The sequence below is a fragment of the Chiloscyllium plagiosum genome, unplaced genomic scaffold, assembly GCF_037043375.1.
Source record: "Chiloscyllium plagiosum isolate Xiang-an unplaced genomic scaffold, Cpla_swu_hap1 HiC_scaffold_11, whole genome shotgun sequence".
Lineage (NCBI taxonomy): Eukaryota > Metazoa > Chordata > Chondrichthyes > Orectolobiformes > Hemiscylliidae > Chiloscyllium > Chiloscyllium plagiosum.
Genome location: NW_028270149.1, coordinates 58,249,987 through 58,268,723, shown reverse-complemented (window position 1 = coordinate 58,268,723; position 18,737 = coordinate 58,249,987). Strand labels below are relative to the sequence as shown.

General features: G+C 39.6%; 1 protein-coding gene across 4 annotated transcripts in view; it reads right to left on the bottom strand.

The window, feature by feature from the left end:
- Positions 1 to 2,459: 2,459 nt before the first annotated feature.
- sytl4 (synaptotagmin-like 4) overlaps positions 2,460 to 18,737 on the bottom strand; it is an 83,650-nt gene continuing 67,372 nt past the window's right edge. For all 4 annotated transcript variants that reach the window (XM_043704567.2, XM_043704566.2, XM_043704569.2 and 1 more), the window contains exons 13-18: positions 15,566 to 15,668; positions 14,536 to 14,697; positions 11,155 to 11,257; positions 10,431 to 10,542; positions 5,079 to 5,287; positions 2,460 to 4,008 (exon numbers count right to left, since the gene is read on the bottom strand). In XM_043704567.2, coding sequence (XP_043560502.2) covers positions 3,869 to 4,008; positions 5,079 to 5,287; positions 10,431 to 10,542; positions 11,155 to 11,257; positions 14,536 to 14,697; positions 15,566 to 15,668 — 829 coding nt within the window. In that variant the 3' untranslated portion in view covers positions 2,460 to 3,868. The remainder of the gene's footprint in view (positions 4,009 to 5,078; positions 5,288 to 10,430; positions 10,543 to 11,154; positions 11,258 to 14,535; positions 14,698 to 15,565; positions 15,669 to 18,737) is intronic.

Here is an 18,737-nt window from a genome sequence, read left to right as displayed (position 1 = left end):
CTTTATTTTAATTTCTGTCTCCTTTGTCATCCAGGTGCTCTGGATTCATTGGTCCTGCTTTTCCCATTTGAGGGAATATACCTTGACTAGCCACCAACACTCTGTCTTTGAAGGTAACACATTGTTCAGTTACTATTTTTCCTGCCAAGCTCTTGTTCCAGTCAAACCTAGCCAGCTGTATTCTTGTTCCATTGAAGTCAGCTCTCTGCCAATTGATTGTTCTTAATCTGGATTGATGCTTGTCATTCTCCACCATTATCCTGAACTTTACAATATAATGATCACCATCTTCTAAATGTTCTCCTGTTGACACTTGATCCACATGGCCCACCTCATTTCCAAGGATCAGGTCCAACTTGGCATTCGCCCTTGTTGGACTAGACATCTACTGCTGTAGGAATCTCTCCTGCACACAATCCAGGAACACTTGCCCCTCACTTCCCTAACACTGCCTGTATCGCCGTCATTTTGGGTAATGGATGTCCTCCGTTATAACCACTTTTATAACATTTGCGTCTCTCTGTAACTATTCTGTAGATTTGTTCCTCAACATTGTTACCACTGGTTGTTGTTCTGTAGACTGCACCTAGCAATGAAATTGTGCCCTTTTGTTCTTTAGCTCAAGCCAAAATGATTTAACCCTTGAGCCTTCTGCAACATCTCTTTCTCCAGTACTGCAATGTAGACCTTAACCAATACTGGTTAAGGACTACATTCCTACTTTCCTTTTCTCCTCAATTATGTACGTCTTCTACAAGGAATATTTAACATTCAATCTTGCTGTTTCTTGAACCGGATCGGTTATCGCCACAATGTTTTATATCCACATGGCAGTCTGCATCTATATCTCCCCACTCTTGTTTACCATGTGTATTCACATACATACATAATAATTCTGATTTAAATTGCTTTTTTTTACTCTTACTCCATCTTGCTTTGTTAACTTAGCATCAAGAAAACACTAAGCTGTATCTCCAAGTATTTTGCACACTCTGGTATTTTCCCCTACGATTCTCTCTTGTTTCCCACACCAAGATTATTCAAAAAGTCCTCTCAGTAGCACGAACAAAACTCAAAAGAACTCAGAGCTGAAAATGTGTTGCTGGAAAAGCGCAGCAGGTCAGGCAGCATCCAAAGAACAGGAGAATCGACGTTTCGGGCATAAGCCCTTCTTCAGGAAAGGGCTTATGCCCGAAACGTCGATTCTCCTGTTCCTTGGATGCTGCCTGACCTGCGCTTTTCCAGCAATACATTTTCAGCTCTGATTTCCAGCATCTGCAGCCCTCACTTTCTCCTCAAAAGAACTCAGACCTAGTTCTGTTCAGGCCCAAACCATTCAGCTTGTACAGGTGGCAGTTGCCTCAGAGCTCAAGAAATCTGAAGGCCTCCTTTCCAGCCACACATTCATCTGACTTATTTTATTATTCCTGTACTCTCTGGCAGTAACCTAAAGATTTCTGCATTTGAGATCCTGTTTGGTAATTTTCTACCTAGCTCCCTAAAGTCTGATTGCAGAATCATATCAGCTGAGCTGTTTTGCTTTTAACTGCTATATTTAACTTTTTTGTCTGTAATTAGTCTGAAGCTGCGTTTTTAATTTAGTAAATGAGAGGACTTTTGATTTAGTGGCTTTTGAACTGAAAGTAGAAAGGTAAGTCTGCCTCCTAGTTATTTAAGTAGGAGACCAGTGCTCACATAAACTTATTGTGGTTAGTCATCTGAAAGCTTTACAACCAAGGCCCCTCTGCTTCAGTGAAGATTCTTTTATAAATAGTACTGGGAGTTGGCGTCCACACCGTTATCATAATTGGTGATGTGATGTTCATGTTTGCTCCTATAACATTAATACTGCATGACTCAGGTCTCATTTTTGAAAACTTGATTAACTTTTATTGTTGCACTGGCATCTCCATACATATGCTACAGTCACAGGCACTTCTGTGTCTGAATCAGCTAAGCAATTTGGATGTACTGTAGCATGCTTCCCTCAGTGTATCATGCTGTAAAACTATTCAGTAAGATGGAGATTAAGACAAGATTCAGTAAGGGATAATGTTAATGATGTCATCAAAGATCTATCACATATCTTCTGAAAGACATAAGTTGCTGTAGTTAGAGTCCTGTTTGATCTTTTAGCCTGTTGAGATTTCATTAAGTAATTACATCATAATTATTTTCCTTTCTGAAACATTACATTTACAAGCTTACCTTGTAGGTCATGAAGCTGTTGGTATAAATCATTTGCATCATGTTTTTGCTAATTTTTCTGTTAAGATTATCCAAAATCTGTGAACTGCTGTAAGGTTAGGATTTATATTGGCAATGTAAGAATATCCGTTGTGATGGGTATAATTTTAATTTTAGTCTTAGTCTTCATTTCTTGAGTACCCCAGAGGCCACTGGAAAGCACAAGTAGAAATGCTGGGAGGGAATAGAATAAAAGACCTATGCCAGACCAAACCAATAACTGTTGCTTTATTTAAGGCACGAAAGTTGACCATGGACCTCGTTATCAACTGAGAAAACGTACAGCATTTAATATTAAGACTTGGAAGATGGAAGAAACACAGGGGTTAAATCACAACAAAAATTTCATTCTATCTGAAAGATTCCTGCTTTTTTACAAGGTGTGAATTTATTAGAATGTGTACATCTTCATTAAATAGGAATATCATACACTTGTAACTAAATAGCATGTTTGTAAGGAGCTCAGTTTTATAGTATGTTAAATTTGCTGTTACTGTGACCTGTTTCATCGCCCAAGTCAACCTTACATAATCTATTCCTGTGAAGTAGTGTTCCATGTGATTAGTAAATTAGTGTAGAATATTCCAAATAAATGTCTTCCTTAACTACAGATTTTTGTTATGCCCCTTTAATGTGAATATCTTTAGATTGAAACTAAACATATTATGATCTCTGTTTTGAGTCTAAGTCAACTTGAGAAACTAAGACTTTCATTATTAGTGTGCTATTTTGCTTATGTTTGACTGTTTGGTGAGTGCCTGCAAAAGTGATGTTAGCTTCACAATCCTGTGGCAATATGTGTAATTAGGGGAAGAGGAGGCAATGATTTAATCCCGATTGTCCAATCCGAAATGAATGCTGACATTAAGAGTTTGGAATAGAGTAGGGCTCTTGTGGCACAGTGGTAACGTCCCTACCTGGGGCCTGGGTTCAAGTCCCACCTACTCCAGATGTGTGGAATAACAGCTGTACATGGGCTGATTAAAATTAAGTGTGTGTATGGGACTGTTGGTTTTCTGATAAATGAGGGAATACTACAGATGTTTAGGTCTTAAACAAATAATCCAACTAGAAATTTCTTGCAACAAAACCAAAGCAGCAAAATACAGTAGTAGTTTGAATGAAAAGCCAAAACCTTAATATCTGAATGTGAGATCCATGTCTGACCAATTAAACATAAAAAGGGAATGGGACAGATTTCACTATTGTCACCTTCATTATTGATCTGGGTTATTAAGCATGGTAAGAAAAAGAAGCATAAACAAATGAATATATGCATCAAGATAAGCATTTTTAAAATGTACTCATCAATTTTCTTAACATAAAATTTTCTCTTCTCCTTTTCTCCTTCACCTTTTGACATTGTACTCGGTTTAGATCTGACTAAGTTGTCATTCTTGCTCCTATGAATTCCTGAAATTAATCAGGTCTGTTTCTAATCTAAGATATTCCCTCCACTCCTGCAGCAAATGCTCATGTAATAGAGATTTTGTTGCTCTTTGGGAAAGAATATGCTTTTGATATGTGTTGTAATGCTAGAGAACTTGACTAATTTTCTATTTGCAATCTGGTAATTTAGGATGTACTGTCTGGAAGTAAATTTCTGTATGTTGGTCCCTGACTAGCTGTGCCCAGTCATGTGTGGACGAAGCAATAGTGTTCCTTCAACCCATGAACCAGGGTACTGGGTCATCCTCCTCCAAATGTTGCTCTCCTCCCCTGTTGAATCCATCCAGTCCACACGTTGTCCATTGCTAATTCCTGGATCAAAATGCAAAATATTGAGTCAGGGAATGCGTATCACAAGTTACAGCATAGAAGCTTTAGTCACCTGACAGCACTGATTTGTTAACAATAATGTAAGCAATTACATAAGAATTAGTAGCAGGAGTAGGCAATTCAGCCTGTCAAGCCTGTTCTAGGTAATATGACCATGGTTGATTTCTTGGCCTCAACTCCACTTTGCTATCCAGTCCCCTTAAACCCATTACCACATATAACTCTGTCTAGCTCTTCCTTCAATTTATTCAGTGTCCTGTCATCTACCACATAGAGTTGGTGAATTCCACAGGTTCACTTTCAGAGAAGGAACTCCTTCTCATCTCGGTTTTAAATCTAGATTGCCATATAAGAGGAAACATCCTCTTTACATCTATTTTGTCAATTGCCTTTAGCATCTTTTATGCACTTCAATTACATCTCTCATTCTTCTAAACTCTAGTGTGTATATGCATGAACTTCTGCAAAATGTAGTTGCATCCTTCAATTAAGGGGACCAAAACTATACCCAGTATTCTACATGCAGTTTCACCAATGCCTTGTACAATTGCAACAACATTTCCTTCCTTTTATGCTCTGAATACTTTTGCAGTAAATGCCAAAATTCCACTCTCCTTCCTTATTACCTGCATACTAACTTAGTACAAATCATGCACAAGGACACCCAGATCTCTCTGCACCAAGCATTTTGAAGTATCTCTTCATAAATTTGCCTTTTTGTTCTTCTGACAAAATGGATAACCTCGCACTTCTATACATTAAACTCCATCTGCCAAATTTTGGCTTATTTACCTAACCTATCCACTTCCATTTGTAAATATCTTATTTCTTTATTGCAACTTAGTTGCCCACCTATTTCACTGTCGTCTCAAATTTGGATTTAATATATTTCATTAGCCTCACTAGTATTCATTCTTGCTGTAAATTTGGGTTGCATATTCCTCATTGAAAATTTCAGCTGAACTCAATAAATACGAATTTATCTATTGAATTATCTATTGAAATTTAGGTCAAATTCTTCCCTATTTCCTTCCCAATCTCTGTTCTCTTACCATTTCCAGCTCCAAGACGAACTCCTCCAAGAAAATCATTGCTGGATAAGGGTTCTCTATCCCAGATGGTCAGCTCCAGGCAAACGTGCTGCAAGTCCTCAAGCTTTATACCAGTGTACACAAAGGTGTGGTTATAGTGAGGATTCAATGTCTTCTTCACTACAGGGGTTTTCCGTTTAGATGTCTTGGTTCTGAATGGTAACAGATACCTAAAACATGCAGGAATTGAGATTGTCTTTAGTTATAATCTAGCAACATTCTCTCAGGAAAAATATTATCAATCTTCCTTACCTTTAAGTCCAAAGAGAACAATGTTGATAAAACAGAAATGCCATTTATAATGCAATCTGATGTACATGTGACTCCAGACCAACAATACTATGGTTGATTCGTCACAGCCCTCTTAAATGGCACAGCAAGCCATATAGTTAGTCAAACTGCTAAAATGTTTTGGAAAAGGAATGAAATCAGATAGATAACCTGTCAACAACCTAGATATCACAAATTATCATGGTAAATGTAACCCAGTCAACCCTGCAAAGTCCTCCTCACCAATGTTTGGGAACTAGTGCCCAAATTGGGGGAGGTTGTCTCACAGACTAGTCAAGCAACATGCCTGACAGAATCGTATTCACAGAATGAAATGTTACAGACAATATCCCAGTTACCAGCATCACCATACTAGGAAATATCCTATCCCACTGGCAAGACAGACCCTGCAGAGGTGGTGGCACAGTGGTATACAGTTGGGAGGGAGTTGCCATGGCAGTCCTCAACATTGACTCTGGATGCCATGAAATACCATGCCAAGCACACTCAAGGAAACTTCCTGGTGATTACTCTGTATTGCACTCCCTCAGCTGCTGAAACAATACTTCTCCCATTGAACACCATTTGGAGGAAGCACTGAGGGTTGCAAGGGTGCAGGGCATAGTCTGGGTGGAGGAGTTTCAATGTTCCTGGCAAGTGAAGAGGGACCTGATTGGTGAGGATAATATCATATTTTCTCAATCTGCCAGCCAATAATGCACCCGGCTTCTCCATTCTTTTATGTAGCACTATCACATGCTAAATGGGAGAAACATCAAACATCCATGAGGTGCTGTGGACAATCAGCAGCATTGGAATTATACTTGAACACAATCTGCAACCTTGCGACTCAGTATATCCCACTCTATGATTACAATCAAGTCAGGGATCATTCTGGTTCAATGAGAATGATGGAGAGCATCCCTAAAAATGAGGTGTCATTCCATTGAAGCTGCAAGATATGACTTGCTTGTCAAACAGCATAAGCAGCAACGATAGTCAGAACCAAGTGATTCCACAAGCAAAGGATAAATCTAAATCCTGCCTCACCCAGTCATGAATGATGGTGGACAACTGCGTAACTCACTAGAGGAGGAGGAGGAGGCAGCTCCACATATAGCCCCATCCTCAATGACGGGACAACAATGCACATTAGTGCAAAAGATAAGGCTGAAGCATTCACAACAATCTTCAGCCAAATGCATGATGTATCTCAGTTGGTCTTCAGCCAAATCAGTTCACTCCACATGCTACCAAGAATTGGCTGGAGGCACTGGCTACTGTAAAGGTTATGGGCCCTGACAGCATTACAGCAGTCGTACTGAAGACTTATGCTCCAGAACTTGCCATATCCCTACTGAGCTGTTTGAGTATGGTTATAACACTGGCATCTACCTGAATGTGAAAAATTGCCCAGATATGTCGTGTACACAAAAACTACAGACTGGTGAGTCTGATGTTAGTGGTGAGTGGGTTGTTAGAGGGGATTCTGAGTGATAGATTTATGTGCATTTGGAGAGGCAAGGGCTGTTTAGGGATAGTCAGCATGGCATTGTGGAAGGGAAATAGTGTTTTGCTAATTTGATTGAGTTTTATTTGAAGACGTATTGAAAAAGATTGAGGGCAGAGCATTAGATATTGTCTACATGAATTTTAGTAAAGCCTTTGACAAGGTTCTGCATGGTAGACTGATTTGTAAAATTAGACCACATGGGATTCAGGGAGAGATTGCCAATTGGTTACAAAATCGGCTTAATGGGAGGAGACAGAGGGTGGTGGTAGAGGGTTGTTTTTCAGACTGGAGGCCTGTGACCAGTTGTGTTCCACAGAATTGGTACTGGATCCACTTTTGTTTGTCATTTATATAAGTGACCTAGATGAGAACTTAGGAGGCATAGTTCTTTGAAAGTTGCATCACAGTCAGGGTTGTTAAGAAGGCATTCAACATACTTGCCTTCATTGCTAAGTATAGGAATTGGGACATCATCTTGAGGCCACTTTGGAGTGCTGTACAGTTCTGGTATAGGAAGAATACTATTAAACTGGAGAGGGTTCAGAAAAGATTCAGCTGGATATTACCAGGACCGAGGGTTTGAGTTGTAAGGAGAGGCTGGGACCGATTTCACTGGAGTGAAGGAGTTACACAGGTTTATAAAATCATGAGGGACATAGATAAGGTGAATAGCAAAAGGTCTTTTCCTTAGGATGGGAGAGTTCAAAAGTAGGGGGTATACTTTTAAGGTGAGATGAGGAAGATTTAAAAGGGACCTGAGGGACAACATTTTCACACACAGGGCAGTTCCTGTATGGAATAAACTGCCAGAGGAAGTTGTAGATGCATTTACAGTTACAACATTTGAAAGACTTTGGGCAAGTACATGAATAGGAAAGATTTAGAGGCAAATGGGACTAGTTTAGTTTGGGAAACCTAATTGGTATGGACAAATTGGACCAAAAGTTCTGTTTCTGTACTAGATGACTCTATTATCTGCTCAGTGATGCCCAGTTGGTGTTCTGCCAGGACTACTCAGCTCCTGAACTCATTAAAACCTTGTTACAAACATGGCAAAAGAGCTGAATTCCAGAGGTGAGGCGAGAGAGACTGCAGTTGTCATTAAGGCTATATTTGACAGAGTGTGGCATCAGGGAACCTAAGCAAAACTAGAGTCAATGGGAATCAGAGAGGAAAACTCTCCACTGAATCAACATATTTGGAATAAAGCAAGACGATTGTGGTTATTGGAAGTCAGTATCTCAGCTGCAGGACATCTGTGAGTGTGTTACTCAGGGTAGTGAGGTGTATATGGCATCAAGGAGCCTTAGCAAAACTGAAGTCAATGGGAATCAGATAAACTTCTCTGCTGTTTGGCAGTCATATTGAAGACCAAGTTATGGGTGTTCAAGAGCAGTCATCTCAGTTCAGGACATCTCTAAGATTTCATCAATAGTGGCCTTGGCTCAAACAACATCACTGCTTCATCTCCACATCGCCCACATCATAAGGTCAGAAGTGAGGACGTTCACTGATGATTGCACCACTCATGATTCAGATACTGAAACAGTCTATGGCCAAATGCAGCAAGACCCAGGGTGACAAGTTAGATTTGTGCCACATAAGTAGCAGGCAATGACTATCTTCAACAAGAGAAATGAAATGACCCCTTGACATTCTGTTGCATTACTATTGCCAAATCCCCCATTATTAATATGCTGGGCCAGAAACTGAACAAGATTCACCACAGTATTTACGTGGCTAAAGTGAGGATTGCAGATGCTGGAGTCGAGTGTGTGGTGCTGGAAAAGCACAGCAGGTCAGGCAGCATCCGAGGAGCAGGAGAATCGACATTTCGGTCAAAAGCCCTTCATCAGAAATATAAAATGCTGTGGTTACAAGAGCAGGTCAGATGTTAGGAATCCTGCAGTGAGCAACTCACCGCTTGACTCCTCAAAAGTGTTCCACCATCAACAAGTCAGGAACGTGACTGAATGCTTTTCACTTACCTAGAGGATTATAGTTCCAACAACACTAAACAAGTTTGTCATCACCCAGAACAAAGCAACCTACTTGATTGGTACCATATTGTCAAATGTTCCCTCCCTCCCCTTCTGATGCTCAGTAGCAGGACTATTTATATGATGCACTTCAGAAATTCATCAAGGTCTCTTGGCACCTTTCAAACCCATGAACACTGCCATCTGGAAGGTCAAGGGCAACATTACCTGCAAGTTGCCCTCCAAGCCATGGGCTTTGGCATGCATGCAGCTGTTTCAATGAGACCAGCCAACTCTCTGTTCAACAAACTTGCAGGTCTAGGACTAGTTGAATGGTGATGGCTGGATTATACAAGGTTGTTTCTTAAGACAATTGCACAAGGTATTCAGTTTGTAAGTGATATTTAGGAGATCACAACAGGGTACCAAGAACTAGAAGCTCCAGAGATGTAACAGGCAATAGCTCCATCCAAAATCAAAAATATTCTACAGGGATTATGGATGGCAGAGGCCAGTTAAAGCCTATTGAAGAGCAAGGGAAAATGCTCCAAGAGCTCTTGCAAACATTTCTCTAGGTTTCTTCAACCTGCAGACTCCAAACTAAAATAATTCTGCATTTAAATGCAAGCATAAAATGCTCTAGGCCATAGTAGAAGCAAAATCAATATTATTTTTAACCTTTTGTGGGTGATGCTGATAAGGCCAGCAATTGTTGCTCATCCCTGATTGCCCTTGAGAAGGTGATAGTGAGCCACCTCTTGAATAGCTGCAGTCTACTGGCATTGGTACAGCCACCTTGCTGTTAGGATGGGAATTCCAAGATTTTGACAGTAAAGAAACAGAGATACAGTTTCAAGTCAGCATGATATTTGGATGGAAGAGAAACTTATGGGTGGTCATGTTCCCGTGCATCTGCTCCCATCTGGGTGGTTAAGGTGTGAAAGAAGCCTTGGGGAGATGCTAGGATGCATCTTTTAGATGGTGTACACCGTAGCCACTGTATACTGATGATTGAGGGAATGAATATAGTGGATGGGGTGACAAATAAACTGGCCACTTTGAACCAAAGGGTGTCAAGCTTCTTGAATATGATTGAAATTCTCCATGTCCAGGCATTCCATCCCCTTTGTGTCGTCTAGCTGGCTGATAGGCTTTGGTGAGTTAGCAAGATATTCACTATAGAATTCTCAACTTCTGACCTGCTTTTATGTCCACAGTATTTTAACGGCTGCAGTAATAGCAGTATTAATGGGACAGAACTCAACAGGCAGAATCGCATTTGAGCAATAACCTGCAATAATATCACAACAGTCATTTCAAGGCACAAACCTATCAAAAAAAACGGCAAGTAAATCCAGGGCCATAATTTGTGATGCTATTTACAAATAGGAGCCTTTTTCTCTTTCTGGAAATTTTCCATGTTCTGCCTCATATTTCAGTCATTCTCCTGCTCACAAATGTTCAGAGGACATGAAGAGATCCACCTTATTAAAACATGAATATTTAGCTTAGTTACAGTAAATTGTTCAGAGACACATTGCTGACTATTACCCTTTGACAAAAGTGTCTGACGTTCCTCCAACTTTCATCGGTGTAAGGTTCTTGGCTTCCTTAATCCACACATGTAGTTCCCCACTCTCTGCTGGCCTTGCGGTTTTCTTTCCTGTTAGAGATAATAGCAGTTACAACACTTGGCTTTAGGTTGCATATTGATTAGTATGATCACGTTAGGCACAGTAAAGTAGTTGGAAGTTATTTCAATTCTTACCCATAATGATTCTTATGGCTAATACTCAGCTGCATTCAAAAGGATAACACTGTTCATGGAATGCTTTAGTGACACAGTTATTAACTGAAAACAGGGCATTCCTTTGTTTACAATTTGTTGTGTGTGGAAACAGTGGACTGGCTAATAATCATCCACACAAAGTAGGCATCATTGGCAAGGCAATTAGGAGTTAGCCACCTGTCCACTTTACTGGATTGCCTTGATGCTTGGCACTAATCATGTCATCTTGTCTCAAAATATTACAGAAATCAAAGAAGTATATTTACAATTCTTAAGTTTCTGTCTTTGGATGACATGTGACCAATTAAATCATAAATAACATGTCTAGATAAAAATGTGTCTGTGTGCAACTAGGTCTTGCCTACTGGAAAGATAGAGTCTTAGGTATTAACTGTTCACAATTAGATTGCAGCGCAGGCATGGAAACCCCTAGTGTGGTGAATTAATTAGATGTAAATCAGCAAACAACAGTTGTTGCAATCTTACCTTTAGTTCTGTCTGCAGCAACATTTTTGGCATTTGGAATATATTTTATTGAAAGTACCATTTCCCCTTTATAAGGAGGGATAACACCAGTCTCTGCATTTGCCTGAAACATCAAAAAGGAGTTAACTAAACTTTCAAATTGTATATTAGTTTATATGATGATGAGGAAATTTTGGGAATATATGCAACGACTCTCAGGTCATGGGTAATAACTTGGGCTCTCTGCCTTTATTTGTTGCTTGTGCTCAGTGCAAAAATAAATTTCTGTAGGTGATTTCCACTCTCTATAAACTGACATGATGCACCAAATACATAGAATGGTTAGGACACAGTATGCATTTAATCATTTTCTTTTGTTCTGTCCGATTTGAGATTAATTCTGTAATTCCAGTCCCTCCTCAAATCAACAGGTATAAAATATTAAGAAAATAAAATTGTCACACAAATGGAGCTGTTACATGAATGCTGAGAGACATGAAGTCAGAATGAAAATTGCTCAGTTGTAGAATAAGAAAAATAATAAATTACTTAATTTCTGACCAATACTTTAAAACCATTTCAAACTGTCCAAATCTTTTCACTCTTGGTACAGCGATAGCTTCCCTAACTTTGATCATATTGCTAGTAATTAACATGTTCTCAAGAAGCTATTTTGCATATCCTTCTATTGTTTGGTTTGTATGGTGAGAAAGTACCTGAACCAGATTGTGCAATTCTGTGATTATGATTCATTTTTTAATTCATACTGGTGTAAAAAGATTAAGAAAAGAAACTTTGCTATTAATCAAACAGTTCACTAACAATAGCTTGCAAAGCTTTGCAGCAATAACCTATTTGAATAAACCATTAATATCCAGGTGATTGGACCACTACATGGCAAATTGACCTAGATTTGGAAAATCTGCAAAGCTGGCTACATCTATTCCTTGAGGAGAAAGTGAGGTCTGCAGATGCTGGAGATCAGAGCTGAAAATGTGTTGCTGGAAAAGCGCAGCAGGTCAGGCAGCATCCAGGGAACAGGAGAATCGACGTTTCGGGCATAAGCCCTTCTACATCTATTCCTTATCTGGTGTTGTTCATAAAGATTACCCCATTGGGTAGAAGGTTTTTCCAACACTGCCCCATCCCATCCGAGACTTTGTAGGCATATTCAGAGCAGTGCATTCTGTTGGTTGGAGACTTTGAGTCCTCCAAGCAGAAAGGGTCACCTTCCCAGACTTGCATCAAATCTGACCTTTGTGTAAACATTGACAGACCATTCTCATCCCAACGTTGCTCAAATTCTACCAGTAATCTGGGAAACTGGTCAGCAACATCTGTTGCTTTGGAACATACGCAGCTCACTGTCCTTTCTATCAACTATTAATGGGAGATAATAATGTAGTTCTAATGTCACTGGACTAATCCAGAACACCAGACTCATACTCTGAGGTTAAGGTTTTGAATCCCATCATGGCAGATAGTGAAATTTTAATTCAACAAATATCAGGGATAACAAAAATAAATTAGTTTAATGGTGACCACATAACCATTGTTGATCATTGTTAAAAACTCATTTGGTTCACTAATGACACTTAAATCCTTTAGGGAAGGAAATCTGCCCTCCTTATCTGATCTGGCCTACATATGATTCCAGATTTGCAACAATGTGGGTTACTCTTTTGGGCAATTTAGGGATAGGCAATAAATACTGGCCCAGCCAATAGAGGTAACATCCCATGAATGTACAAAATTCCAGCTAGTGAGCTCCAAACCACTCACCCACCTCTGGTTCTCTCCATGGATCCAGCAATGATCTTTATCGAAGGTCAGAGTGTAGAACCAACAGTGGCCACTATTCCTGCTGATGCTGCTGGTAATGGAGAGCTGTCAGCCTCAGATTAGCCAGTAGCTATCCCACAAGTGGGATTTCCATTCTGCACAGGGCCTAATTCACCAGGAGGGCCAGCACTGCTTATCAAGGAGCCTGATTGTCATAAAGTTCCATAAAAACTCCTGAAAATGATTTACAGCTGTTCCTCCCAATTTACTCGCAAGTGAAAGGAAGTCCTGCCTCAAACATTAAATTCCCTTTTTTTTAGCAACAGGGCAAAAATACCCTGCTGCTGCTTGTAGCAACAGTGATAAGCCATGTCTGATATCTCAGCAGTGTGAGGTAGAGCGAATGGTGGAATCAGGCCAGAGAGAAACCATATGGGCAGGATAGGCAGCTACTGAAGAGGTTTTAGAACAATCACACGAGAAAACTCGCTTAGCCTGTTGGAGAGAAACCTTCATGAAACCCAACAAAAAATGACATGTAGCCAAACAAAGGACCGTTATGGTTTTAAACACATCCATTAAGTTTTCACCTTTCACCTTCTCTCTTTTAAGAAGAGCTTTAATTTCTCCACATCACTGTAATTTTTTAATCCTGGGACTCTTCCAATAAATCTACTCTCTCGCCAAAGCCGCCTTGTTCTTCTAAAAGTACATCGAAAGGTTCAGGAATTATAGTTATGTGGATAATTTGAAGTTCTTCTTAAAGCAGCAAAGGGCAAGATAAATTTAATGGAGGTGTTTACAATCATGAACTGTGTGGATAATCTCAGTAAAAAGTGGATGAATTCACATCACTTACTGAAAGTTTCCTTGCTTATTTAATAGTTGGAGATATGGAGGGGAAATTGGACTCATGAACCGTTATAATGACTGCACATGACGGACAGGACATTAAGTGTTATTTCAATGTTTTTTGATGGCATTCTCAAGAATATTAAAGATTCATAAAGTGAATCTTCGTTTCTACACAAAATCATTGTAGTTCCAGAGGACCACACAGCTGCTGTCATTAAAGGGAGATGCCTGATGATGAGTTTAGCCTGAGGATCCCCACACTGGAGCATGATTATGAAGATAGGACCTTGATGGTGATCACAGCTGATGTGGAAACATCACTCTGCATCACAAACCAGCTGTCCAGCCAATGAAATATTCAAGCCCTACTATGAACTACAACAAAAAACATGAAACCAGAAATCCATCTATCTCCAATATTTAACAGCACAACAAGCATTCAGTTTCTTTCCTTTGCCTGACCTTGAGAGTGAATTGTTCAGGGAGAAAACACAATCTGGAAAGCAAGTTTAAAAAGAGAAAATGTTGGAGAAACTCAGCAGGTTTGGCGATATCTGTGGAGAAAGCAGCAGATTTAACATTGCATCTGATGTGATTCTTCAGAAGCACATTGGACTCTGTTTCTCTCTTGACAGATGGCACCAAACCTGCTGAGATTCTGTTGCACTTTTTGTTTATCTTTCAGAGTTCCAGCATCTGCAGCCCTTTGGTTTTAGAAACTTTTGGACTGTCAAAGTAAGTTTGATTGAAGATTTGTGCTCCTACCTTACCATGAAGAGGAAGGCACTCCTCAGACTCACTGTTGAAGTTCCAAATATCCAATGAGAGGTCCACCTCTCCCAGAAAAGTGTTGCGCCCAAAGCGATCATAATGCCAGACAGAAAGTTGCAACGTCCTCATAATTAGCTGCGACTCAGCGATGTCATACTGATTTTGGAAAAACAAACATCTGAAACAATCTTAGAAATGGCCATAAAAACTAGTTTATCTTCTTTCAACTTGACAGAGAAAATGATGTAAATTGTTGAAGTAACAACCTTTACCCTCTCCAATGAATCAGAACCAGGTCATTTATAGTATTTGCTGTAAGCAGGGTAAAGCTGTTTCCTTATTGTCTCAATAACAACCTCAGAGTAATGCTTCCACGAGCCATTTTCATTTTCTACATTAGAGACTAAAATATGTACAGAATTATGGACACTTTATATAACTGAATCACCCTTTCACAAGGCTGGCCTACTTTAAACTGCCAATATTCCAATTGTCTGGACTGTTGCCAAATTCAGGTCCCGGGAGTGAAATGCAGTATTGAAACCAACTGGGTACCTTTCTCACAAGGAAACAATATTTGGTGCAGGAAATTGTGAAAAAGTGGTGCCAAGAATAAGTAGGTATACAATTAGGCAGTCTTCTGAATGTTTAATTAAGGTTTATCATATCTCTATTTCGAAGGTAAGTTGAAATTTGTGTATCTAAAACTAAAACAAAAAGCATGTTCCCAACTGCATTTAATTTTAAATCATCTGGAAGTTTTCCTGAAATACAAAGATTCTGAATCAAACTTTTGCTTCATTTCTTATATATGAAGACTGAAGTTTCATTCAGACCAGACTCTCTCATGGAGTCCTAGATGACATGATTTTATTCCTACACCTGTACTTGATGTGGGAATCCTGAAATTTCAGTAGAGCTGGAAGCACTGCAGCCCACTGTTGCCCTTTTCTTTACAAATCCCTCAAACGCATTTTCTTCAAGGCTAATTGAAAAGATAAACATAGTGCCTTTTGAGCCTTACCCTTAGGGTTTCATTGTAAACTGGATCAGTTGTGTTACGTTTAACCGTGGTCTTTCGTTTACTTTGTCGGGATTTATCTGGTAGCAGATAAGACTTCACGTAGCTGCATTAAAAAAAATTATTTTTAAAATTTTAATTATCCTATTTCTGAAGAGTTATTGACTAGTAATAGATTGAAACATGACAGCATCTGCTGTCTTCAGCCTCAGCTAACATTCCTCCCCATCAACTGGCATGCATTATTCCAGTCTCGTACGTCTGGTTTGGCATAGTTTGGTGTGGTTAGTAAGTAGTAACAGAAGCCTGACTTTTCACTCATGGACTGCGTTTGGCTCCTATCACATGCCAGAACGTATTGCTTATATTGTATTCATGGGCTATGAGTGTCACCAGATAGATTGGCATTTATTGCCCATCGCTGAAAATGTGTTGCTGGAAAAGCGCAGCAGGTCAGGCAGCATCCAGGGAACAGGAGAATCGACGTTTCGGGCATAAGCCCTTCTTCAGGACTTATGCCCGAAACGTCGATTCTCCTGTTCCCTGGATGCTGCCTGACCTGCTGCGCTTTTCCAGCAACACATTTTCAGCTCTGATCTCCAGCATCTGCAGACCTCACTTTCTCCTCATTTATTGCCCATCCCCAATGGTCCAGAGAATAGTTCAGAGTCAAAGCCAGACTAGGTAAGGATTGCAGATTTCCTACCCTAAAGGACATTTTTGAACCAGATGAGTTTTTATAACAATCCCCAGTGGTTGCATGGCCACCATTAGGCTAGCTTTTGTTTTCCAATTCTAGATTTGTTTTATATTTTGCATTTGCTGTGGTGGCATTCCAGCCCATGTCCCAGAATATTAGTCTGGAGTTCCATTCCCATTACCCCTGTACCACAGTCTTATTTTTTAAAAATAAGGTACATATGTACTGAATTAAACTGATGTTATGGTCATAAACTGATAAAATATTAGGAGTGGCTTTATTACTGGAACATACCATTTGTGCTTATAAGCAAATTTTCTATATCTAAATGTCTCAAATATGATTTTAAATAATATGGAGTAACTTGACTAGCAGGTATTCTGCACCAGCAATATCCCTGAGAGAGCATGAAATGAATGATCAGACATGATACTTTGGGATTATCTGATTTGACAGTGCAGCATTCTGCATAATACAGCAGTGTCAACCTAGTTTCTCAATTCAACCACAGTGGCTCAGTGGTTAGCACTGCTGCCTCAGCGCCAGAGTCCCGGGTTCAATTCCAACCTCAGGTGACTGTCTGTGTAGAGTTTGCACATTCTCCCCATGTCTGCGTGAGTTTCCTCCGGGTGCTCTGGTTTCCTCCCAGAATCCAAAGATGTGCAGGTTAGGGTGAATTGGCCATGCTAAATTGCCCGTAGTGTTCAGGGAAGTTTAGGTCAGGGGTAAATATAGGGTTAGAGGATTGGTCTGGGTGGGTTCCTCTTCAGAGCATCGGTATGGACTTGTTGGGCCAAATAGTTTGTTTCCATACTGTAGGGATTCTAGGATTATAAAAAAAACCACTGATACGGACTTAAGTGTTTGCAAATTCACTTTATGAATTGGAAAAATTGTCATGTTTCAGCCATATTCCTTCATCAGAACTTTTACAAAGAATTATACCTGAAACATGAAAACTTTCCTTCCTTTACAGATTGTCTCTGTCTCTGATTTGTTGGTTATTTCCAGTATTTCCTATTTGTATGCCAGTTTTCCAGCATCTCTCAGGGCTTTGGATTTATTTAAGATGCTGTGAACAGAAGATGGTCAGGTTTGTATTCTAAAAAGACAAAATCAAATCATTCGAAATTACCTTTTGACATAAGCCTCAAAAATGTTAAATACTTGGTCTTGAAACCCTGGATAATGGATTGGAGAAATTGGCTCGACTCTCCACTCTTATCACACCTCCCTTGAACTGCATGAGTGAACTTTGATGAGGGTATGACCAAATAGCTAGGCTATACTGTCAACGCCCTCATTATTTGTTAGATCTTAGTTAGATTGCGGAGGGTGTTCATCAATCATGGCACGATATCTTAAGCGAGGATTCAATAACTGGCTTTTAAAAACTATTGATGAAAAATTAATAATTTTATTTTGAAAAATGTTTAAAAACATATTTTCTCTTATCATACCTTACATTCCTTCTATTCTCTGTCTTGTCACTTTCCTTTCTTTCCAACAAAGTACTAATAATTGGAGGCTTGAATCTTATGATCATTAGTTAATCTTAAAGAGGTAACTTGGAGAGAACCATGTGGCCAATTCATTTAGACAGTGGCAATATGATTTCTGGAATGTAAGTTTGAAATCAATCCCAAACGGATGGGATTATAGCTCCTTTTTTCTGTTGGTTGTATGGATCATCTGTGGGTAAGATCCAGCTGTGTAAAACTGTCTTTTAATTTGCTGGTAATAGGTAATTACACTCAGAGAGAGCAGAAGATAATGGATATGTCAACTAAAAGGCATATCAAATTGGTGCAGTTCGTGGGGTTGAGAGGTTATGCGGAGACATACAATGCTCAGGCAGAATAGAAGCAGCGTTTTGTTATACAATCCTATCCAAACAATATAACACATCCATAAAGCATGATTCCAACTTGTTCCAGCAACTGTATAGTTGTTAGACTTTAGCTCATATGCAAAATTAATTTTTAAGTACAGTTTTTCACAAGAGGCAAAAACCTTACTAGCTCATCATGTACCTGGGGGTAAACAATGAATAGAAACTCAACTGGACTCACGACGTAAACATTAGTGGCTCCAAGAGCAGGTCAGAGGCTAGGAATACCGCGACAAATAATGTACCTCCTGACTCCCCAAAGTTTGTCCACTATCAACAAGGAACAAGTCAGCTGTGTGATGGAATACTCCCCACTTGCCTGGATCGGTGCAGCTCCAACATTCAAGAAGCTTGACAGCATCCAGGACAAAACAGCTCACTTGATACACACTACATACACATGCATCCAATCCCTCCACCACCAATGTTCAGTATGTACTATCTACAAGATGCAATGTAAAAATTTACTAAAGATTCTTAGACTGCACCTTTCAAATCTACAATCACTTCTATCTAAAAGGACAAAGGTAATAGATACATAAGAACATCACAACCTTCAAGTTCCCCTCCAAGGCACTCACCAT